At 41.1% G+C, this 20,258-nt stretch overlaps 1 protein-coding gene across 7 annotated transcripts in view; it reads right to left on the reverse strand.

The window, feature by feature from the left end:
- Positions 1–20,258, reverse strand: part of PRIM2 (DNA primase subunit 2) — a 113,095-nt gene that overhangs the window by 91,384 nt on the left and 1,453 nt on the right. For all 7 annotated transcript variants that reach the window (XR_007168974.2, XM_066994747.1, XM_048078826.2 and 4 more), the window contains 2 exons: positions 19,961–20,040; positions 13,282–13,402 (listed from right to left, as the gene is read on the reverse strand). Coding sequence is in view for 6 of the 7 variants with exons in the window: in XM_066994747.1 (XP_066850848.1) it covers positions 13,282–13,402; positions 19,961–20,040 (201 nt within the window). In the remaining variant the exon portion in view is untranslated. The remainder of the gene's footprint in view (positions 1–13,281; positions 13,403–19,960; positions 20,041–20,258) is intronic.

A 20,258-nucleotide genomic window follows, 5' to 3' on the forward strand; every position in this document is an offset into this window, starting at 1 on the left:
CCATGATCAGAAAAACCCAGTGACACAGGTCCAGCTTCCCACATTCCTGACAAATATTTGACTGCCTCCCTGAAAATGAAAGCTAAATAAAACAATTACTTGAGGTTGCACATGACTGAAGAGCTAAGGGAAGATCCTTACAGAATCATAGAATGGCCTGGGTTGGAAGGGACCTCAAAGATCACCTAGTTCCAAGCCCCCTGCCATGGGCAGGGACACCACCCACCAGACCAGGTTGCTCAGGGCCCCATCCAGCCTGGCCTTGAACACCTCCAGGGATGTGGCAGCCACAGCTTCTCTGGGCAACCTGTGCAGGTACCTCACCACCCTCTGAGTGACGAATTTCCTTCTAACCTCTAATGTAAATCTCCCCTCTTTTAGTTAAAAACTTACATTTAAAACTTAAGTTTAGTTTAAAACTTTTAAGAAATATGGCAACAGGTTTTCCTCCATTTACAAATGAGAAAGCTAACGTCAGACTAATTTTACAGAAACTTGTTAAATGTTTATCTAGATTTAATCATTGGATTAGCAGGGAAGGGTATTTCCATGTTTGAAGAGCGTTTTATGAAGCTTTTATCCAAAACACCAGTGAGTAAGTCATACTTGCAGCTTAATTACATACTGCCCAAATTATCCTATCAGCTTTCACACGGCCGTATCAAGAAACAAAATAAACATTTCCGAATTTACTGCATTCACTGCTATGTGATGAATAAATTCATTTTGGAATTATTCTTAACCTCAACCACTGCAAAAAAAAAATGACAGCTTGACACCCCAAAACCTTTACTTTCTTCTTAAGTAACATATGGATACCATTTGGGGAGGGGGGAGACCACCCACCATTGATTTCCCTATTTTCTCTTCCTTTATGGCAAAACAGAATGATCAAAATATTTATAGGAAGAGAGAGGACACTTTATGAGATCCTCCTCCTTGTCTACAGTAAGTTCCTTCCAGTAAAATCCAAAATTGCCAGTTGCTAAGAACTGAGGATCTACAAGGATCAGGTCAGGACTTGCTATTTTTTCATTTCCAAGCCATTAGATAATGGCAGTCTAGTGTCACCTGGTCAACCACAGAGTGCTGGAGCACATTAGCACACAACTGGTGCCCGTTCCCCTGCCACCTCTTCTGCCATAAGCCGAAGAACATCGTGTAGAAGACACCTATTCTGCCCTGCATTTCTGGCACAGCTGCCATTTCACATCACTTCAGGAAGCCAGGCTCGCAGCAGAACACAAGGCAGCTCAGGATTCAAACTGTACTCCGAACGCTGTCTAGTTGTTTTCAGCTAGATTAAGTGGAAGAATGCTTTTATTCATTATCTCATTTTTATAGCAGCCTTTTTTGCTATTTTTATTTCCAAGCACATAACTATTTCAAAGCAGGAAAAGACCGTATTTCAAAGCAAAAAGTGTGCACCGTATCCAGTACAGAAGAACTCAACCTTAGGTAAGATCTTAGGAGTCTACTGTAATTGAAATGATGAACTGCACAAAGCTATTTAATAAGAATCACAGTCCACTAAAAGAGGCATAAGTAACTTAGCTGTATAGTTTGTGTTTTAGCTTGACTTTAATTAGTTTCATGAGTCAATTTTAAGCAGTAAAAGCTAACTTGTAAGGGTCCGTTTAGATTTCGGCAGATAATCAGCATCTGTTTCTAATCAAACTTAGATGATTACCAAATTAAAATTTTTAATTAGCATTTTGCATAATTTACGTAAACTGTTGTTCGTATGTTTACGAAGGTGAAAAGGGACGTCCCCAGCAGCTATATATTCTTCAATCACATTTATTCCTTATTTAATTCCACAATTTTATAGTACATCACCAACACCATATGTGCAAATAAATACATGCAACTAGAATTGCTGCAGCAAAATGCTTGTTTAGTTGTGGAGAAGCTAAGCCATGCTTATAGTTCAAGGGATCATTAAAGAAGCGTAAAGACCTCTCCTCATCCATCCTGTTAATACAAAAATAGTGGCAAGTGCATGTTCTGCCCTCCTTCCATTCAAGAATCCTGCCTCTTAGATTTACGAGATGTGCTTATATTCACCTGTGAATTAAGCTTTATTAAAAATGTCTATAAGAGAATACTACAACTAGCTTTAAGTCTAAACATGACAATTTTTTACCAATGTTTACCCCATCTCCCCAACCCTTATAACGTTAACTTACTAAAAAACTCAAGTTGCTTTGCAGTCAACCCAATTATTTTAAGATGAGCTGGGAATAAGGCATACAGCCAGTCAGTAAGACTGCTTTGGAAAAACCACTGCTTCGCTGTTACTTTGTGAACAGAGCTGCCAGTGGGACTTCCAAACCTGGGACTGCAGTAGAGCAGACAAAGAGTACCACCTGCTGGTTGAACTGGCTCGATTCCCCCGCTGCTAACAGCGCTGAGGAAGGAGGGAGGGAGGGCTCCTGGGGATTTTCTTCCCCTAAAACATGTCTACAGTCAATTACAGGAGGTAGCCATTGGCTTAGAGATCAGTGCATTTTTCTCTCTATCAGGGCCAAGAACCAATTTTTGTCTGTGACAGAGAAGCCGTTGGTTTTCACTTGATTTAAGTCGAATCCATCTTCTGAACCTCAAATGATTAAACAGAGATATTACTTCATTTGAAAGGAGGTACTTGAGGATGAAAAGTAACCTGTTACATTTTTTGAAGTGCACATAGTGTATGTTTCACTGCCTTAGCAAACTCCAGCACTTCAACCATCCTTAAGCTTTTCCACATACAATTTTGTTTCTATTACATTAAGCATGGCAGAGCACATATACTTTTAGCTTACAATGACAATAAGGCACTGTTCCCCACTCGGCCATGCATTTTTTCTGACCTTTACTATCACCTGTATGACAAGTAGTGTTGGTTTCCACAAAAATGGAAAAATGCAAGATCCAAGTAGCAGGAAACGAAGACAAAATTCAGGACCATTTCCTTCACAAGCACAAACTGCAGCCTACTTGAACACGGTTACAGTTTTAGCTTGACATGTTTCCATACCATAAATATAGGCTTTAGACAGTTTCTACTTTTAAGCAATCCTCCCCATTCTGTTTGGGAACAGAAGAAATGTTATTTGAAGCCTCTGAAATGCAAAGCTATAAACCCAAAGAGCAGAACATTACGGTTTATACACCTGGCACCAAAATGACTAATTACAGCCATGACCTTTCAGTGGACAGACACAATATTGAGTATTTTCTTTCACCTGTATCTGTACTTGAGGACACAAACTAGTCCCATTCTCATTAATCCGAATCTGACTTCAGGATCTTCTGTACCTTCTAAAAAGGCGGCCATTAAACATTTTTCCAAGAAGCTACACTCCAAATATTTATCCATCTGCCCCACTACTGAGATAAATGCTTTTTGAAGAAAGCATAACAGTAATAATCAGAAAGTCTGTCACAGGAATGCTGTGATCATAAAAATGGAAATTAAAGAAGTTTAATTTCTACCGATTAAAGCTGCTAAAAAAAGCACTTTAACTGCAATATCAAAGAAGTGCAATGGCAAAAAAAAATTAGCTCCACTAATGCATTTTGCTCTTTCCTTTTATTTTGCAGTTCTTATTCTTTCCTCTCAAATGCTAGCGGATGCACTACAGAGCATGGGCTCCCCCAACTGACTGTTCCCACCTGCTGTTCCTTCCCCATTGTTATGATACAAAGCATTTTGTTAAAACAATGTATTTCATAACAGCAATAAAAAAAAATAGTTATTTCTGGGAAACTGCCAGTTGTGGTAAAATTAAAGCATCTATCCTAGAAGTTATAAAAAAAAGACATAACACTTTTTTAGATTTCAAGAGGCTTTTCAGAGGTAAAGGAGTTCTCAGATGATTTAAACAGGATCTTTCATGCTCTATGGAGAGGCAACAGCAACAGAGAAAAATGTATCTGAGAAGAAAGCACGCTTTGAAGTTTATCTTTCTGCACTGTGCAGAACAAATAATACAAAACAAAAACATTATAGGGAATCTAAATTCAATTACACATCATCCTTATACAGCAGATATACATGATTATAATTCTTAATTTTCATTTCTTGTGGAAGCGACAACAAGGAACTATGTCTGTTTCAGGGAGCTAACAGTCTGAAGACAAGATGAAAGAAGGGTCAAAGGAGATCAGAATAATCAAGACAATCACCAGAACGTCAGTGAAATACAATCTGAGATCAAACTTTACATTTTATTCTGCATTCCAGCATATCAAGTTCAATTCTTGGAAAGATACATCAATAAATCAAAGTATCTGATAGCACTTAGGAAAAAAAACACAGCTGACAATTAAAGGCCCATGTGGATGTGTCAAAACCAAACTGTGCTAAGCCAACCTCACTGCCTTTATGACAGTGCAGCAGATCCTCCAGGACGGGAAAAATACAAACATTATATTGTGTCAAGAGCCCTTAAAGTCACTATAATATGACGCTTTTCACAAGCAAATAAAGCAGATGAAATGAACCTCCTATAGCCTGGGCACAAAACCAATTGGAAAAACCATGCACGGAAAAATTGAGCTCAAAAATAGAAAAGTGGATTAAGCCAAATTCTGCAAGCATCCATCCCAGTACTCGATACATGAATTTTGTCTCTGTATCATCTTAGCATTAGTAATGGTTCAGCTGGAATATTGTGATCAGCTGATGCTACACTAATAAAAAAAAAAAAAATGTTCCCCCCATTAAAAAAAATTGGAAGGAACAACCACAAAAATGAAAATCCAGCATAAAGAAAGCCTAAAAGAAGAAACAATGAAATATAATTAGAGTCCTCTTATATGTAGAAGGCAAATACAAAAAGAAAGAAACTTTCTTAGTAGACAGAACAAGTAGAAAAAGACTTAAATTACTGGAAGTTAAACTTAGGTCTGACATTAACGAAAAAAATTATAGGGAAAGTAGACCAATAAAATGACTAAGAAGGTGTATACTGTTTATAGGGCAAGCTTTTGGTAGCAGGGGGCTGCAGGGGTGGCCTCTGTGAGCAGAGCCCAGCAGCTGCCCCATGTCAGATCAGAGCCAGCTCCAGCCGGCTCCAAAAGGGACCTGCTGCTGGCCAGAGCTGCGCCAGGGAGCGACAACGGGTGGGCCTCTGGGAGATTCAAGAAAGGGAAAAAAAAAAAATGCTGTGCAACAGTAGCAGGGAGAGAAGAGTTAGAAATGAGAGAACCAGCTCCACAGCCAACAAGGTCAGTGCAGCAGGAGGGCAGGAGGTGCTCCAGGCAGGCAGCAGCAGTTCCCCTGTGGCCTGTGGAGAGGCCCCTGGTGGAGCAGGCTGTCCCCCTGCAGCCCATGGGTCCCACATGGAGCAGATCTCCACGCTGCAGCCCATGGAGCCCATGCAGGAGCAGGAGAATCTCCCAGCGTTCAAGAGCAAAATTAGGCACTGCTGCTACAGAGATTTGCACACAGGAAGGATGAATGCAAAAAACTGAGCTGGCTCAGTTACAGAGGGTTACTTTATGATAGGAGTTGTGAGAAATAGAAGCGAATGGTAAAATGAGTATGGCAGCGCCATTCCAGGAACTCGAAGTTAAAAGCCCCAGAACACGGCAGTTGTCTAAAGGTGAATTAGACAGTTAAGTGACAGTCCCTGCAGTGACACTTCCATGAAGAGGGCTACAAAGAGGAAGGTTCTGTTTGCTGTCACTTTAGCAAACAGAAGGACTGAGCAACAGCTGAGGACAAAGTCAAATGCATGGAAGGAAAGAAGTGTTAATGATTGTAGGAATTAACATATAAATTAAATGGACAAGGAATGAAGAGAAAGCCGATTTAGACTTCTGCTAGTGACATTTCCTTCTAAGGCAGTATTACTCGAATACTAATTCACAGTAACTGACATGTCAGTTACCAAGCCAGGGGACTCCTAACTACCGAGCAAACCTAAAACACCAGTATGGCTAGATAAATTTTGACCCAATTTCTCTTTTAATGCTATAAATGACAAATTGGCATATATAAAAAGAGTAAAGAATACTCTAAAAGAGTATTCTCATCACTTACAAAACACCTTAAAATGGCTGAAAGAAGTGAAACGTATTAGAGGTCTACTTTTATTTCAGAAGCATGCAAACACCCAGCCTAAGATCTAGGAGTTACCGTCCAATGTGACGTGCACAGACGCAGCTTTGAAGGGAAAGAAAAAGACCAACAGCAGAGAGTGAAGGAAAGAATGAATTTACAGCCTGGAGAAGAGGAGGCTGAGGGGGGACCTCATCACGGCCTACAGCTTCCTCACGAGGGGGAGTGGAGAGGCAGGTGACCTATTCTCCATTATCACCAGTGATAGGACCCACGGGAACAGTTAAGCTGAGGCAGGGGAAGTTTAGGCTGGACATCAGGAAGAGGTTTTTCACCGAGAGGGTGGTCACACACTGGAACAGGCTTCCCAGTGAAGTAGTGACTGCACCAAGCCTGTCTGAGTTTAAGAAGCGATTGGACTGTGCGCTTCGTCACAAGGTCTAAAATTTTGGGTAGACCTGTGCAGTGCCAGGAGTTGGACTCGATCCTTATGGGTCCCTTCCAACTCGGGATATTCTATGATACTCCATTTTTATGGCTTCGGGTTGTTATCAAAGTGATTAATTAATTCCCTAGTGCTGGGTCCCATAGGAGCAAATACATGAACAATAGCAAGCTCAACACCTTAATTCAGGAATTTCTAGGAACACCACTGATCCTGTGGCTTTCCTTAAACTTACAGACATGCAGAAAACTCTTCAATAACAACTTGGTATACCAACAGTTGCCATAAATATTCTGCTGACATCAAAAAGCCAGTCAGAAATTCAAATCAATAAACTAGGATTTAGCTCACACTATGAAGGTCCAAAAGCAGTATTACAATAAAAAAAAGTCTAATGGTCACTTCTCAAGGGCTTTTGATATGGGTACACATAACCATCTACAAGAAGAATATGAAAAAGTTGAGGCAGGTGCAGGGGGAAGAACGAGGGGCACAGAGAGAGCAGGGCATTGAAAAAGCAGAGACAGCAAACCTCAGTGAAAAAGGTACATGACAAAGCAGGGCCTGGGCATAATGCCATCAACTGGCTCCAAACTGGTCATATAGGATAATCTGGCAGAAACATAATCGGGTACCCCTAAATTAAATAAAGGAAAATATCAGATGTCACAAGAAATTAAAAAAAAAATTACACTTAACAACCAAGCGTCATTTACCTGCAAAATTGTATACTTTATATAGTTTTTTCATATACTGAAAAACTTTGAGATTAAAATACTTCCTTCCATAGTTATAATATTTAAAATATTCACTACACTTCGCTTTAAATATCTTTAAAATATATTAATAGCTTTTACTGCCTGAAACTGTCAGGCATCGTAGCTGTAATTATTCATTTCTAGTAAGATTCTAATGGTTTAATCTCCTAAATTAATATAAGTCTTAACTGCACACCTGTGTTTGTGTATTCTCTTTGATGGGCTCTGTCACCTTAAATGTCAGCCTTTAGATCTCCTGAGCACTGCTTAAGGGTTTCCCATGCTCCCTATGGGACTGACTTTGCACACAGACTAACGTGCCTTGAGAGCTGAAAATTACCTGCTATAGGTAAAAAGCTCCTGTATTTATCTAAATAGTGGTAACAGCACTACCCCTTCAAAACCCTTTCTCTTTCTTTTAATTATGAAATATATGTACGTTATGCGTCTACAGAATAGACTCAAAGCTCACTGAAATACCTCCAGAATCATTCCGTGATTCTTCTGCTATTGTGGTAACTATTCAACTCGTCAGGCAAAAATAGCCTTAAAGAGTACAGGCTAAAAATAAGCAAGCTTTAGAAACACGGAACTGGTTAGCAGGTATTTCTTGTACACTGGGGGAGGATGAGGGAAGAAAACTATATTGCAGAATCCTCTTCTCTCATTGAATGTCCCCTACTAACGTGTCAAGAAATGCAGTAGACAAAACCACAAGCAAGAAACTCTCACATCTCAACATACTCAAACGCTGAGTGTATATTCATGTGTTTTCCACTCTCAGGAAAACAAGTGAACGAAATGTCTACCAAACAACATCTCACAGAGTGAGTATGTGCGTATAAAATCATTTATGTTTGCTCCCAAAAGTTCTAAGTACTTTCAAAAGTTCAAAAGCTGTATTTCCTCCCTGTCTTTCTCTTCACTGGAAAGAAGGATGTGTTGTAAACATTGCTTTTGACACCATGGTTCAACTAAAACTTGCTTCCTGAGAAAACACAGGCTAAACTCTCAATTGTTCAAGTTGATAGTTGTCAAGACAACAATTTTCAGGGTGAAACTATTTATGAAAGGCATGCCAATGATTTTCAGATAGAAATCTTCCTCAAAATTTAATCAGTTTTAATTTTTAAAAGGCAATCAAAAATGCAAAGAGATATAGCTATCAAAGCTTGTGTGTCTGAACAACACAAATCTGAAGCCATTTATTTTCTAAAAGCTGTCGGTATTACATTAGACAGTAAATAATGGAAATGAACCAATTAAGACAGCTGCTCCCAGATACTACAAAAAACACTAGTTGCTATTATTTTTGAATCATTTGCAGTCAAAACAGGACTTTATTAAAGCCAGCTTTCTTTTTTTCTGCTGAAGAAGCTGTTTTATATTCTGATTAAGAGCCAAAAGCTTGTTATACTACACAAAATAGCACCAAGTGAGGGGAAACGGCCTCAAGTTGCACCAGGGGAGGTTTGCGTTGGGTATTAGGAAAGATTTCTACACTGAAAGGGTTGCAAGGTATTGGAACAGGCCGCCCAGGGAAGTGATTGAGTCATCATCCCTGGAGGTATTCAAAAAACACGTAGATGTAGAGCTTAGTGACATGGTTTAATGGGGGACTTGGCAGTGCTAGGTTAAAGGCTGGGCGTTGATCTTAGAGGGCTTTTCCAACTTAAGTGATTCTATGGTTCTATGAAAGCTTTAACCAAAACGGAACAAGAAAGTAATTTCATCGCTGTCCCAAACCAGTGCCAAGAACTAAAAGCTGAAGCCCGTTATTGTCAGAGACATAGAATACAGCCTCTCAGAAGTTGAAACTACTGAGTTCTTCAAACAAAAATTTTAACAACAGTAAAGTTTCAAATGCTCCTCATTGGTCTCTGTTCTTGAGCACAACGTCAGTCCTTGTCACCACAGTCCTAACAATCTCTTTACCTAACAAACTCTTTCTCAAAGAAAAATAAACCCCTGCTGCCATCTATGTAATGCTTTCCCCCTCTACCATTTAAAACCAACTGGAACCATGTCAGTTGTTAAAGGCTCCAGGAGGGTCTCGATCACAGTAAAAGCCTACAAATGTTTACGGAGTTTAAAATAAAAGTGTAAGAATTAACAACACGCAAAGGCTGTAATAAGGAACTAAATGAGGCCATCATTTCACATGATGGTTCAACTCCAGTTAACAGCTCACCTCTAACCAAAAAAAAAAAAAAAGCAAGAATGAGGTCTATCAACCCTGCTCACCCACTTTTACTCTTGCCTTCCTTTTAGCCTTCTCCTTTCTTGCCGTTTTATTCAAGACCACACACACTACCTCTCGCCAATGCTGGCATCAGTAGGTAGGATTATATCTAGTGCTCCAAAATATTACGTGCTTAAAGTGTTGAGCACTGAAAGCTCAGTTCCAGTTGCCTGAGCAGCAAGTCCAGGCATCTTGTACACCTACTTGCCAGAAAACATTGGTCAAAGCTATTTCCAACAAGTGATTAAAATGCAATCTACCTTTTAGTCGTTCACAAAGAGTGTCTCAAAGATACGCTCAAAGCAAGCTTAGAGTTTTTGAGAAAGCCCAGAGGTTTCAGAGGTTTCTCACAGAATTACTGAAGATGAATGGACTAACTCAATCCAGTGACAGCTTTGTAAAAACATCTCAAGAATATACTTAAGTTCCAAATTTCCGTAACACACTAACTGTTAAAGTTTGTATTTTGGTTTTGTGTGTGTTTTTTTGTTTGTTTTACACAAATACGGTATAAATTTTGAATGATCATAATCCTACACATGTTCAAACACAAATTCATTATGCCAATGTCATTATATTTCATCTGAATACTTTGAACAGTTTATAGTCTCCCATTTATAACTAATAGGCTTTTTTATAGTCAGGTAAAACTCCACAGAGCAAATATTTACTTACTGAAATAAACCTTTTCCCATTTATTTTGCTCCATTAGCAATATAAGTGTCAATCAAACTGCACAAAAAACCTTATTACAGTGAAGACATTTGTTTTCATTAGATTTCATTTCCATTTTTATTTTCAGAAAGTTCTTGCTCTTTGATTAAAATTCTCTTTAATCGTGAAATCAGTCCTATCATTTCAAACTCTTCACAGCTGTCATAAAAAATTCAGAAAGTCTGGCATTTTTTCTTCTAGCTAATAACAGCCATTTTTCAAAAAAAAGAAAGCTAGAGAATATCTGTCTTCAAAGAAGATCTTAACAGCTGCTTAAATATTATTCCTGACTGAGACTGAAGACTTCTTGATTCTGTAAAGCAGTAATTCCCAATCCAAAATTCGCAAAACCTCAGGAAGCAGTCTGCAAAACCTCTGCTGGAAGTTCTAAGAATACACATCTTGCTTTCTCATGCACGTAAGCAAACATGAAAAGGAGAGGAGTGACACTTACTGAGTTCTTTACATTTAGCTTCACTTTGTGCTGTAAATGAAGACAACTGTGACCAAACTGTACGAGACAATCCACTCATTCCCACTCCACCACAAAAAAAAAAAAAAACAACAGTTGACTGGTTCTTTAATTAAATACTGAGGAACCGCTTCTTACAACGGTTCTTAGGAGTTTAACTAGAGACACTGCGATGCCAGACTAAATCAAGGTCTAGAACTTCAGGAGCTCCGGCTTATCCAAGATTACAATTCTGAAATGCAGAGCCATTACCTAGAAGTTGCAAGGTGCTGTCTTCTCTTTGTAAAAGTTTAACTAGCTTTCATAGGATATCTTAGGCAATTAAAATCCAACAGGAGAATTTCCATCTGTTTACCAAGACAGAAACTGAGTATTAATTTCAGAATTTCCTTTCCCTGGAGAGGACCCCTATTTCTAACAGGTGGAATACAAAGCTTTATCTTGCTCTGTGCACAGTAAGGCATGAAAGCATTGTAACTTCCAACAGAAAAATTGGAACAGGACAGTTCATCTTTTATTCCGTTTTAAAGCTTTTTACAAGTACAACACAAAGAGAATATTGTTTCTACAGTGGCTTTATTTTTAATTGCTCCTACATACCATCACTGAGGTTAGACGTCTTTCAGAAACATATGGAAATCTTTCACACATGACAGAAGAGGATTTTCAACAAAATGATGCTTTGTTGCCTCACTAGGCGTAAGAAAGCAATACCTCCTTAATCATTTCAATAAAGTGAAGGCACATTCAATAGCATAGAATCAAGCCATACTCCTAGCTATTTCCAGCAGCCTGCAAACGTTAATTTATTCTCACAAACCTGAGTGCTGAAACTGTGACAGGACAATATGAGACCGGGGAATAAGTAGCAGAAATACAGCTCCACAAACACAGCATTTGCTGAAATGTCTGTTCAACCAAAGAATGACATTTATAATACTCTCAGAAAGACCCAGGAAAGCCCATGAGCCACTCTTTAGCTAGACAAATTCATTCTCGGTATTACACAAGTCATCTTTTATCATCAATATGTACTGGTGCCAGATCTTTCAATTCAGCAACACAATTACACATAAAGTCAGCTACATCTTAGAATATTTAAGGGTGTTGTTGTTTTTGTCTTTTTGATTAAGTAGTATTTTAAGAGAATTTTTGTTCAGTGTAGCAATGATGATACATCTTTTTTACTAATTTTATTCTGAGAACTACAGGCAAACCTGGAGCTTTGTAACAAAATAGTTTGTGGCTGCCATGCAAAATTCTATTGAAATCATTAATCCAGAAACTGCAATATCCATTTTCCATTTCAGAGTAGGAATAAAAAGAACAGGAGACAGCAAAAGATTAATTTCATCCCATAACAAGATATCAGGTGACCAAGTATCTAATACCAAGAGGAATAACTATACACAAGTCAGATTTCCAAGGTTCCCCACTTGCTAAAATATTTAAAATATCTGTATGTTCATACCCTGTAATTCACATTTATGCCTGGGTATAAAGTCTATATAAAACTTATTTACTTGTACATTAATACCATTTGTTTTAAAACTGTATATAAATTCTTCAACAACTGTATCTAATAGCTTAAAAAAAAGGTAAACAGTAGTTTTGGTTACACATCTACATTCCAGCAACTTGCAGTAACTAGTACAAATAAGCAGAATCAAACTGATTTTAGCACATACAAATGCGCAACCATGTGTTAAAAACACACTTGCACAACAGAAACCTATTTTTTTCACCTACATGGACAATTATGCAGTAAGTTGCATTCTTGAGCAATCCATACAGGATTTTCATAATTTCATTATAGTATTCTAATGATGGCTCAACAGCTATCTTAAGTATTCCTTGAAAGCATTTCTTTTTAGTTTTCAGTTTTCCAGATTTCAGTATTCATGACATGGCAAGGTTTACAAAGTCTCCAGATCAGTGTAATTTGTTTTGGTTACTAAGGCAAGAAGCCAACATCTTAAAATTAGTGGACTGCAGAGGTTCTAGAACAAAGTTTATTAACAAAAGACATACGCTGACCAAGACTATTTTCTGAATTAAGTAATCTGATGAGAATGGGTTGCACAGTATGTATACTTTTGGTTAGAATAAAGCACAGCCACTGAAACCTTTAATAAGAGGTAAGCATATTTCACACAATTCATCACTAACACGCCAAAAAAAAGCAAGGTGATTCCAACCTGAGTGTTAGTTGCTCTGATTGACAGTTGAAACATACAAATAAATGCCTTATCTGAAGAACACAGTAACCCATCTAGAATCTTGATTCAAAGATACCTCCTATAAACTTTAGTAAAAAATGTTTAACTTGTTTTCATAATTACACAGTTTGCAGTTAAATGTTGTTTGACAAAGCAGACAGAGCTTCTTCGGTTGCAGCACACAGTTACATCACTTAATCCTCATTTCTGTGCCAAGACTATTCTCCAAGTTTAGGAGGAGTTCTGAGTGTTTGTTTTTTTTAAAGCCTCAAGTTCACATTTATTTTTTAAACAGAAGTACAGAAACTACCTTAAAGAAAATTTTTAAAAACATCAGGCACACACTACATAACACAAATCCAGAAAGTAACATACTTACGGCTTCAAATTGTAAGTTAACATGCTCCAGGAACTTCTGCCTTAAACCTTCAGTCAGTTCATTGAAGCGGTATCGAAAGAGATCCATTTCTTGTTGAAGAAACCAACGCCTGAGATCCTCACTGCAGAGAAATGACCAAAACCAGCATATGTTTTCTGATTATGCATTCTCTCTTTCAACATAAAGCAGATGTCAGGCCTAGTGAACACAACATTAAATGCAAGGCTGACTTTGTCATAGGACCCACAAACTGGGGAGCTTGTAAGAGAAGGCAAGAAACCTTCAGGAAGGAGCACTTAATCAGAAAAGACTTTTGAAGACACAATACCTAAAGAAGCATGACTGTGCACGTTTCGGAAGAATGGAGGTAGTCAATCTCAATACTAAAAACTGCTCTGCAGGTATTGAAGTTGTTAGCCTCTTTTAAATGGTATTAACCATTTCTTACCTATTTTAGTTTCATCATTTCTTAGTTGTTCTAGATAAGGATAGCCACCCACAGATAATATTCTCCTTAAAGGACAGCTTTTCTTCTTCAACATGGCACAATATTTTTTAGTAGCACTATTGGATGCATTACAAAGCCTACTTATTTTAAATATTACTTCTGGAGTATCCCCTAGCTGGGGGAACATGCACACCTATCAGGAAAAGCTGATGAAAACTTGTACCCCTGGGTGGCAGTGTTAGACTACTAGAAACTTAGAAAGGGGCTGCAGCAAGAAAACACGTCTGGCAACACACCCTCTGCCAGGCCCCAGGGAATTGAATCAAGCTAGTTTGCAGTTATGCCTATTTAAGCACACTTTTCAGACACCACTTGCTATATTAGTAGCTTTCACCACCTAACCTAATGATTTGTGCCAAGCTCATTTTTTCTGACCTAGTACAGTAAAATCCTATAGAGTAAGGTATTCTATTTGGCTCCCAAATTTATCTTTTGGAGAACATGACAGTTTTAGAGCATAGAAATATTTCACTCCTGCAATACCCGCTTTTCAAGACAGAATATACAGGATGCAGTGTCACCTCAGTGCTCATGATACCATTTTCCACTATCTGAGTAAGCACTAAGTCCACCTTTTCAAGAAAAATAAAAAAGCTATTTAAAGCAGAAACTGTTTCCCCAGCTTCTTTACTGCAGCACTATATCAAAGCTACCTGTATACAAAGATATGAAAATACATTTGCAAATAGTTTAAAGAGTGCCTTGGACCCCAGCCGAGTCTTCCCCTTCCCAGGGTTTTTTTTCCCCCCTAGACTACCAAGCCAAGCTCTGTCCTGCTGATTCTGCAGCCCACCAAAACAGGTATTCATTTCTGCACCACATTTCACCCTCAACAAGCTGCTCACCTCTGACCTGCGTATAGCCTAGCTCTTAGGATACTTCCTTGAAACACCGGGTTTGAACCAGGTCTCCCATTTCCCAAGGAAACACCCCAATCAAATGAGCCCTCTCTGAGGCAGGCTCATGAGCCTGCCACAGCACAGGCATCTCCTGTTATGCAGAAGACGGAGGTTCCCTCCTCCTGCCAGGCAGCAGGAGGAGACCTAGATCAAGGGGGGGAATGGAGGCAGGTGCCTATTCGGGGTGGTAGGCGAGCCCTCTCTCCGCCCACCTCACCTTCTCATCTACCCTTAAATAATCGATATGAAGGACTAGAACAAGACAATCCGAATGACAAAGTAGATAAAAACCCGTCCCAGCTGGAGGGGGCGCCTAAGACAAGGCGACCTACACATCGCATTGCCACATCATCCTTCAAAAAAGAAAGAAGGGCTATTGTTATGGGGGGCTCCCTTCTGAAAGGGACAGAGGGACCGATATGCCGACCGGACCCAACCCGCAGAGAAGTCTGTTGCCTCCCTGGGGCTCGGGTGAGAGACTTCGCCAAGAAAGTCCAGCGCCTGGTACGGCCCACTGACTACTACCCGCTACTGGTCTTTCAGGCTGGTAGCGATGAAGTAGCAACGAGAAGTCCGAAGGTGATCAAGAGAGACTTTAGGGATTTGGGGCGACTACTTAGAGGATCAGGGGCGCAGGTTGTGTTTGCCTCTGTCCTTCCGATAGGGGGGATCGAAGCTGAAAGGCGTGCTGTTCACATAAACTCGTGGCTTCGAGACTGGTGTGACCGGCAGAACTTTGGGTTCTTTGATCACGGGAAGGTCTATGCTACACAGGGCCTGATGGCACCTGATGGGATGTGCCTCTCTCGGAGAGGGGTAAGGATCTTTGGTCAGGAGTTGGCAGGGCTGATAGATAGGGCTTTAAACTAGAGTCGAAGGGGGAAGGGGCTAAAACCAGGCACGCCGGTGAAGACCTAAGGGAAGGTACGCTAGAATCAGAGGGGCTGGGTGCCAGTGAGGTCCTTCGGGCAGATCCACAAGGTGCTGAGTGTAAGGAGACGCACCTGAAGTGCTTCTACACGAACGCACGCAGTATGAGGAATAAAATGGATGAGCTAGAAGTCCTGGCCCAGTCCTGCAACTACGATATCATCGGCATAAGCGAAACCTGGTGGGATGAGTCCTGTGACTGGGGTGTTGCGATAGATGGTTACAGGCTCTTCAGGAGGGACAGGCAGGGTAGGCGAGGTGGTGGGGTGGCGATGTATGTGAAGCAGGGGCTGGACTGTGTGGAACTTCAGGTCGGCGATGGCAAAGTTGAGAGCCTCTGGGTAAGGATCAAGGGACGAATGAATAAAGGGGATGTCGTTGTGGGAGTCTATTACAGACCGCCTGGCCAGGACGATAGCGCCGATAAATTATTCTTTACAGAACTAAGAGAGGCCTCGAGATTAACTCCCCTTGTCCTTATGGGGGACTTCAACTTGCCAGACGTTAACTGGGAGTGCCACACGGCTGACACGAGCAAGTCCAGGAGGTTCATGAAGCACCTAGATGATAACTTCTTGGTGCAGGTGCTAACGGAGCCAACTAGGAAAGGTGCCCTCCTAGACCTGTTGCTAGAAAACAGAGAGGGTCTGGTGGGAGATGTGGTGATTGGTGGCCGCCTTGGTCAAAGCGACCATGAAGTGGTTGAGTTCAAAATTTACGGTGACAGAAGGAAAAGTGCCACCAAAACCTCATCCCTAGATATGGGGAAAGCGGACTTCAGGCTGCTCAGGGAACTAGTCAGCAAGGTCCCCTGGGAAACTGCTCTTGAAGGCCTCGATGTCCACCAGTGCTGGTCATTCTTTAAACGATGCCTCCTAGAAGCACAAGATCAGGCAATTCCTAAATATCGCAAGTCAGGCAGGCGGGGCAGGAGGCCGGCGTGGCTGACCAGGAACATTCTAATGGAGATTAGGCGGAAACAGAGAGTGTTTCGCTACTGGAAGGAGGGCCAGGTGTCATGGAAAGAATACTGGGATGCTGTTCGTGTTTGTAGGCAGAAAATTCGTGTGGCCAAAGCACACCTAGAGTTGAAGCTGGCTGTGTCTGTGAGAGAAAATAAAAAGGGCTTTTTCAGATATGTGAATGGAAAAAGGAGAACTAAAGAATACATAGGGCCACTCCTTGATAGGGAAGGTCTCCTCACAGACAATGACATAGGCAAAGCAGAGACGCTTAACGCCTTCTTTGCCTCTGTCTTCAATGCCGATGATGGGCTTCGGGACCCAGGGTGCCCTGAGCTAGAGGACCGGGACGGTGGGGATGACAAACTCCCAACCGACCCTGAACGTGTGCGGGATTTGCTACTCCACCTGGATCCCTACAAGTCCATGGGTCCGGATGGGATTCATCCCCGGGTGCTGAAAGAGCTGGCGGACGTCATCGCGGAACCTCTCTCAATTATTTTTCAACAATCCTGGGAATTTGGAGAGGTCCCGGTAGACTGGAAGCTGGCAAATGTTGTGCCGATTTACAAGAAGGGTCAGAAAGAAGACCCTAGCAATTACAGGCCTGTCAGTCTCACGTCAGTGCCTGGTAAAATCATGGAGAAGATGGTTCTCGAACTTATTGAGGCTCACCTGGGGGACAAAGCAGTTATTGGTCCCAGCCAGCATGGGTTTGTGAAGGGCAGGTCCTGCCTAACTAACCTGATTTCCTTTTATGATAAGATCACCCGTATGATGGACCAAGGGAAACCAGCTGATGTGATTTTTTTGGACTTCAGCAAGGCTTTTGACACGGTTTCCCATAGGATCCTACTGGACAAAATGTCCACCATACAGCTAAATAAAAACATCATACGATGGGTGAGCAATTGGCTAACGGGCAGGGCCCAAAGGGTTATGGTAAATGGGGCTGCGTCAGGCTGGCGGGCGGTCACCAGTGGGGTCCCTCAAGGCTCCATTTTAGGGCCGGTACTTTTCAATATTTTTATAAACGATCTGGATGTAGGAATAGAAGGTATTTTGAGCAAGTTTGCTGATGACACCAAACTTGGAGGAGTTGTGGACTCGAATGAGGGTGGAAAGGCCTTGCAGAGGGATCTGGATAGGTTGGAGAGCTGGGCGATCACCAACCGCATGAAGTTCAATAAGAGCAAGTGCCGGGTCCTGCACCTGGGACGGGGAAACCCTGGCTGCACGTACAGACTGGGCGATGAGACGATAGAGGGCAGCCTAGAAGAGAGGGATCTGGGGGTTGTGGTAGACAGCAAGTTGAATATGAGCCAGCAGTGTGCCCTGGCGGCCAGGAGGGCCAACCGTGTCCTGGGGTGCATCAAGCACGGCATCGCTAGTAGGTCAAGGGAGGTGATTGTCCCGCTCTACTCTGCGCTGGTGCGGCCTCACCTCGAGTACTGTGTGCAGTTCTGGGCACCACAGTATAAAAAGGACATGAAACTGTTGGAGAGTGTACAGAGGAGGGCTACGAAGATGGTGAAAGGCCTGGAGGGGAAGACGTACAAGGAACGGCTGAGGTCACTGGGCCTGTTCAGCCTGGAGAAGAGGAGGCTGAGGGGAGACCTCATCGCAGTCTACAACTTCCTCGTAAGGGGGTGTCGAGAGGCAGGAGACCTTTTCTCCATTAACACCAGTGACAGGACCCGCGGGAACGGGGTTAAGCTGAGGCAGGGGAAATTTAGGCTCGACATCAGGAGGGGGTTCTTCACAGAGAGGGTGGTTGCACACTGGAACAGGCTCCCCAGGGAAGTGGTCACTGCACCGAGCCTGTCTGAATTTAAGAAGAGATTGGACTGTGCACTTAGTCACATGGTCTGAACTTTTGGGTAGACCTGTGCGGTATCAAGAGTTGGACTTGATGATCCTTAAGGGTCCCTTCCAACTCAGGATATTCTATGATTCTATGATTATATAACAGATGAGGACCTTCTTTTAAAAAGATAAGTCACAGAGAAAAAGAAAACAGTCCAAATATCTGCATCTGTCATTAATTCCGAGAGATTCCAGAGCAATTTTTAAGAGATGAAGGGAAAAACAAAAAGAACATAAACACCAGAAATGAACAACTAATTATTCATAATCCCACACATGTGTAATAAAGAACAGTAGAAGGAATTTTACTTGTAATCGTGTTATTCACGTCATTTCCTTCTTTCAGGATTATAAACTATGCCAGAGAAGGGCCTCAACAAGGGCCATGGTGAGGTTTCCTCCATCTGGAGGCTTCTGAGGCCTCTGCTACACCCCATTCTGCTCAGGCAGTCTGTAGCCAAACTACATGCAACGTGCCTGGTCTGCTCTGGTCTGTTCTCCACCACTCTGCACCAAAACTCTCACCTGTCCCAGGACCTATTCCAAGGAAAATCTCCATCCATTTCAGCTCCATCTCTTTGCCTAGAGCACAGTCCATCCTCACTTTCCTGGCCTGGTCTTCCCCTTAGAGCCTGTATGCATCCATAGCAGCAGTTCAGTCACCTCAGCTATCACAGTAACACAGTACTCATTCTACCACTCTCGCCAAATTTAAACAAATGATACTGCATTAGAGTGCAATTGAACTAGTAATTCAAGCCAAACGCACTTTGTATTTGCTGGTTTTAATTAGAAAACAGGACAGCAATGGCAAGGCGTTAGGAGTTCATACTGATGCATAACAAAGCTGCTAATAGACATAAAGCACTGACAACCTCTACCATCCAAAGACTGCAGCTGAGACAAAACAAAAGCACTTGACAGGACCAACTACATACCTCAGATTACGCGTGGAAAAAAAATGGTATGCAAGCACCCAAAAAAAAGCATCTTTCTTTTAGACAGAACGAACAGTCAGTGGAGAAAACCTCAAACTCAAGCAGTATTTTTAGTTTCCCAGAAATAAGGCTCTCTTTTGACAATATTATAAAGCCTATTTACATAGGTCTTTGGTCACTAAGAAACAGCTGAAGTATATGCAGCAGTTAAATTTAATTGTCCATAACTGAAACAATGACTGATAAACTGCTGTACTTTATTCTCAAAAGGAGATGACAAAAAGAATAGGCTTAAATCAATGCTCAGTGTGTAAAACCCAGAAGTTTATATATTACAAAGCTAAAAAATAAAACTTACTTCAAAAGCTGGACATTTATCTTAATTCTGAATATGCATTTTCATCACAGTTGAAATCATGCTTCTAGAAGAAAAGGTCTCTACTTGAACCTACCGCCTCTCTGTTTAGTAGCCACTCAGCTCTGTAGTATCTATAAAACCTATGATAAAGTAACGTAATGTAACATCTACATCTAAAGTTATTAATAAGACTATAGAGTAATCCAAAAAGTACTTACGACTGACAATAAGCAAGGCGTAGTATGAAATGAGAGATATGGTCCTTTCTTCTTGCATCATAATCATCCTCAGCCAAAGCCTACAAAAAATGTATTATTTCAGAGAACTGATCTCTTCCAGATTAAAAATCCACAATTAATTTATCACGGCTGTTTAACATCATATTTATACTCACATTTAAGACAACAAACACAAGACTATTAAAGAAGGGGATCGACGAAAAAAAACAAACAGTACCCTAGAAGACAAACTAGAACTCTGACAGAATACCAGAATTTAAGTTTTAGGAACAGTATT

Source organism: Anser cygnoides, chromosome 3 (genome assembly GCF_040182565.1).
Source record: "Anser cygnoides isolate HZ-2024a breed goose chromosome 3, Taihu_goose_T2T_genome, whole genome shotgun sequence".
In the NCBI taxonomy this organism is placed as follows: Eukaryota; Metazoa; Chordata; class Aves; order Anseriformes; family Anatidae; genus Anser; species Anser cygnoides.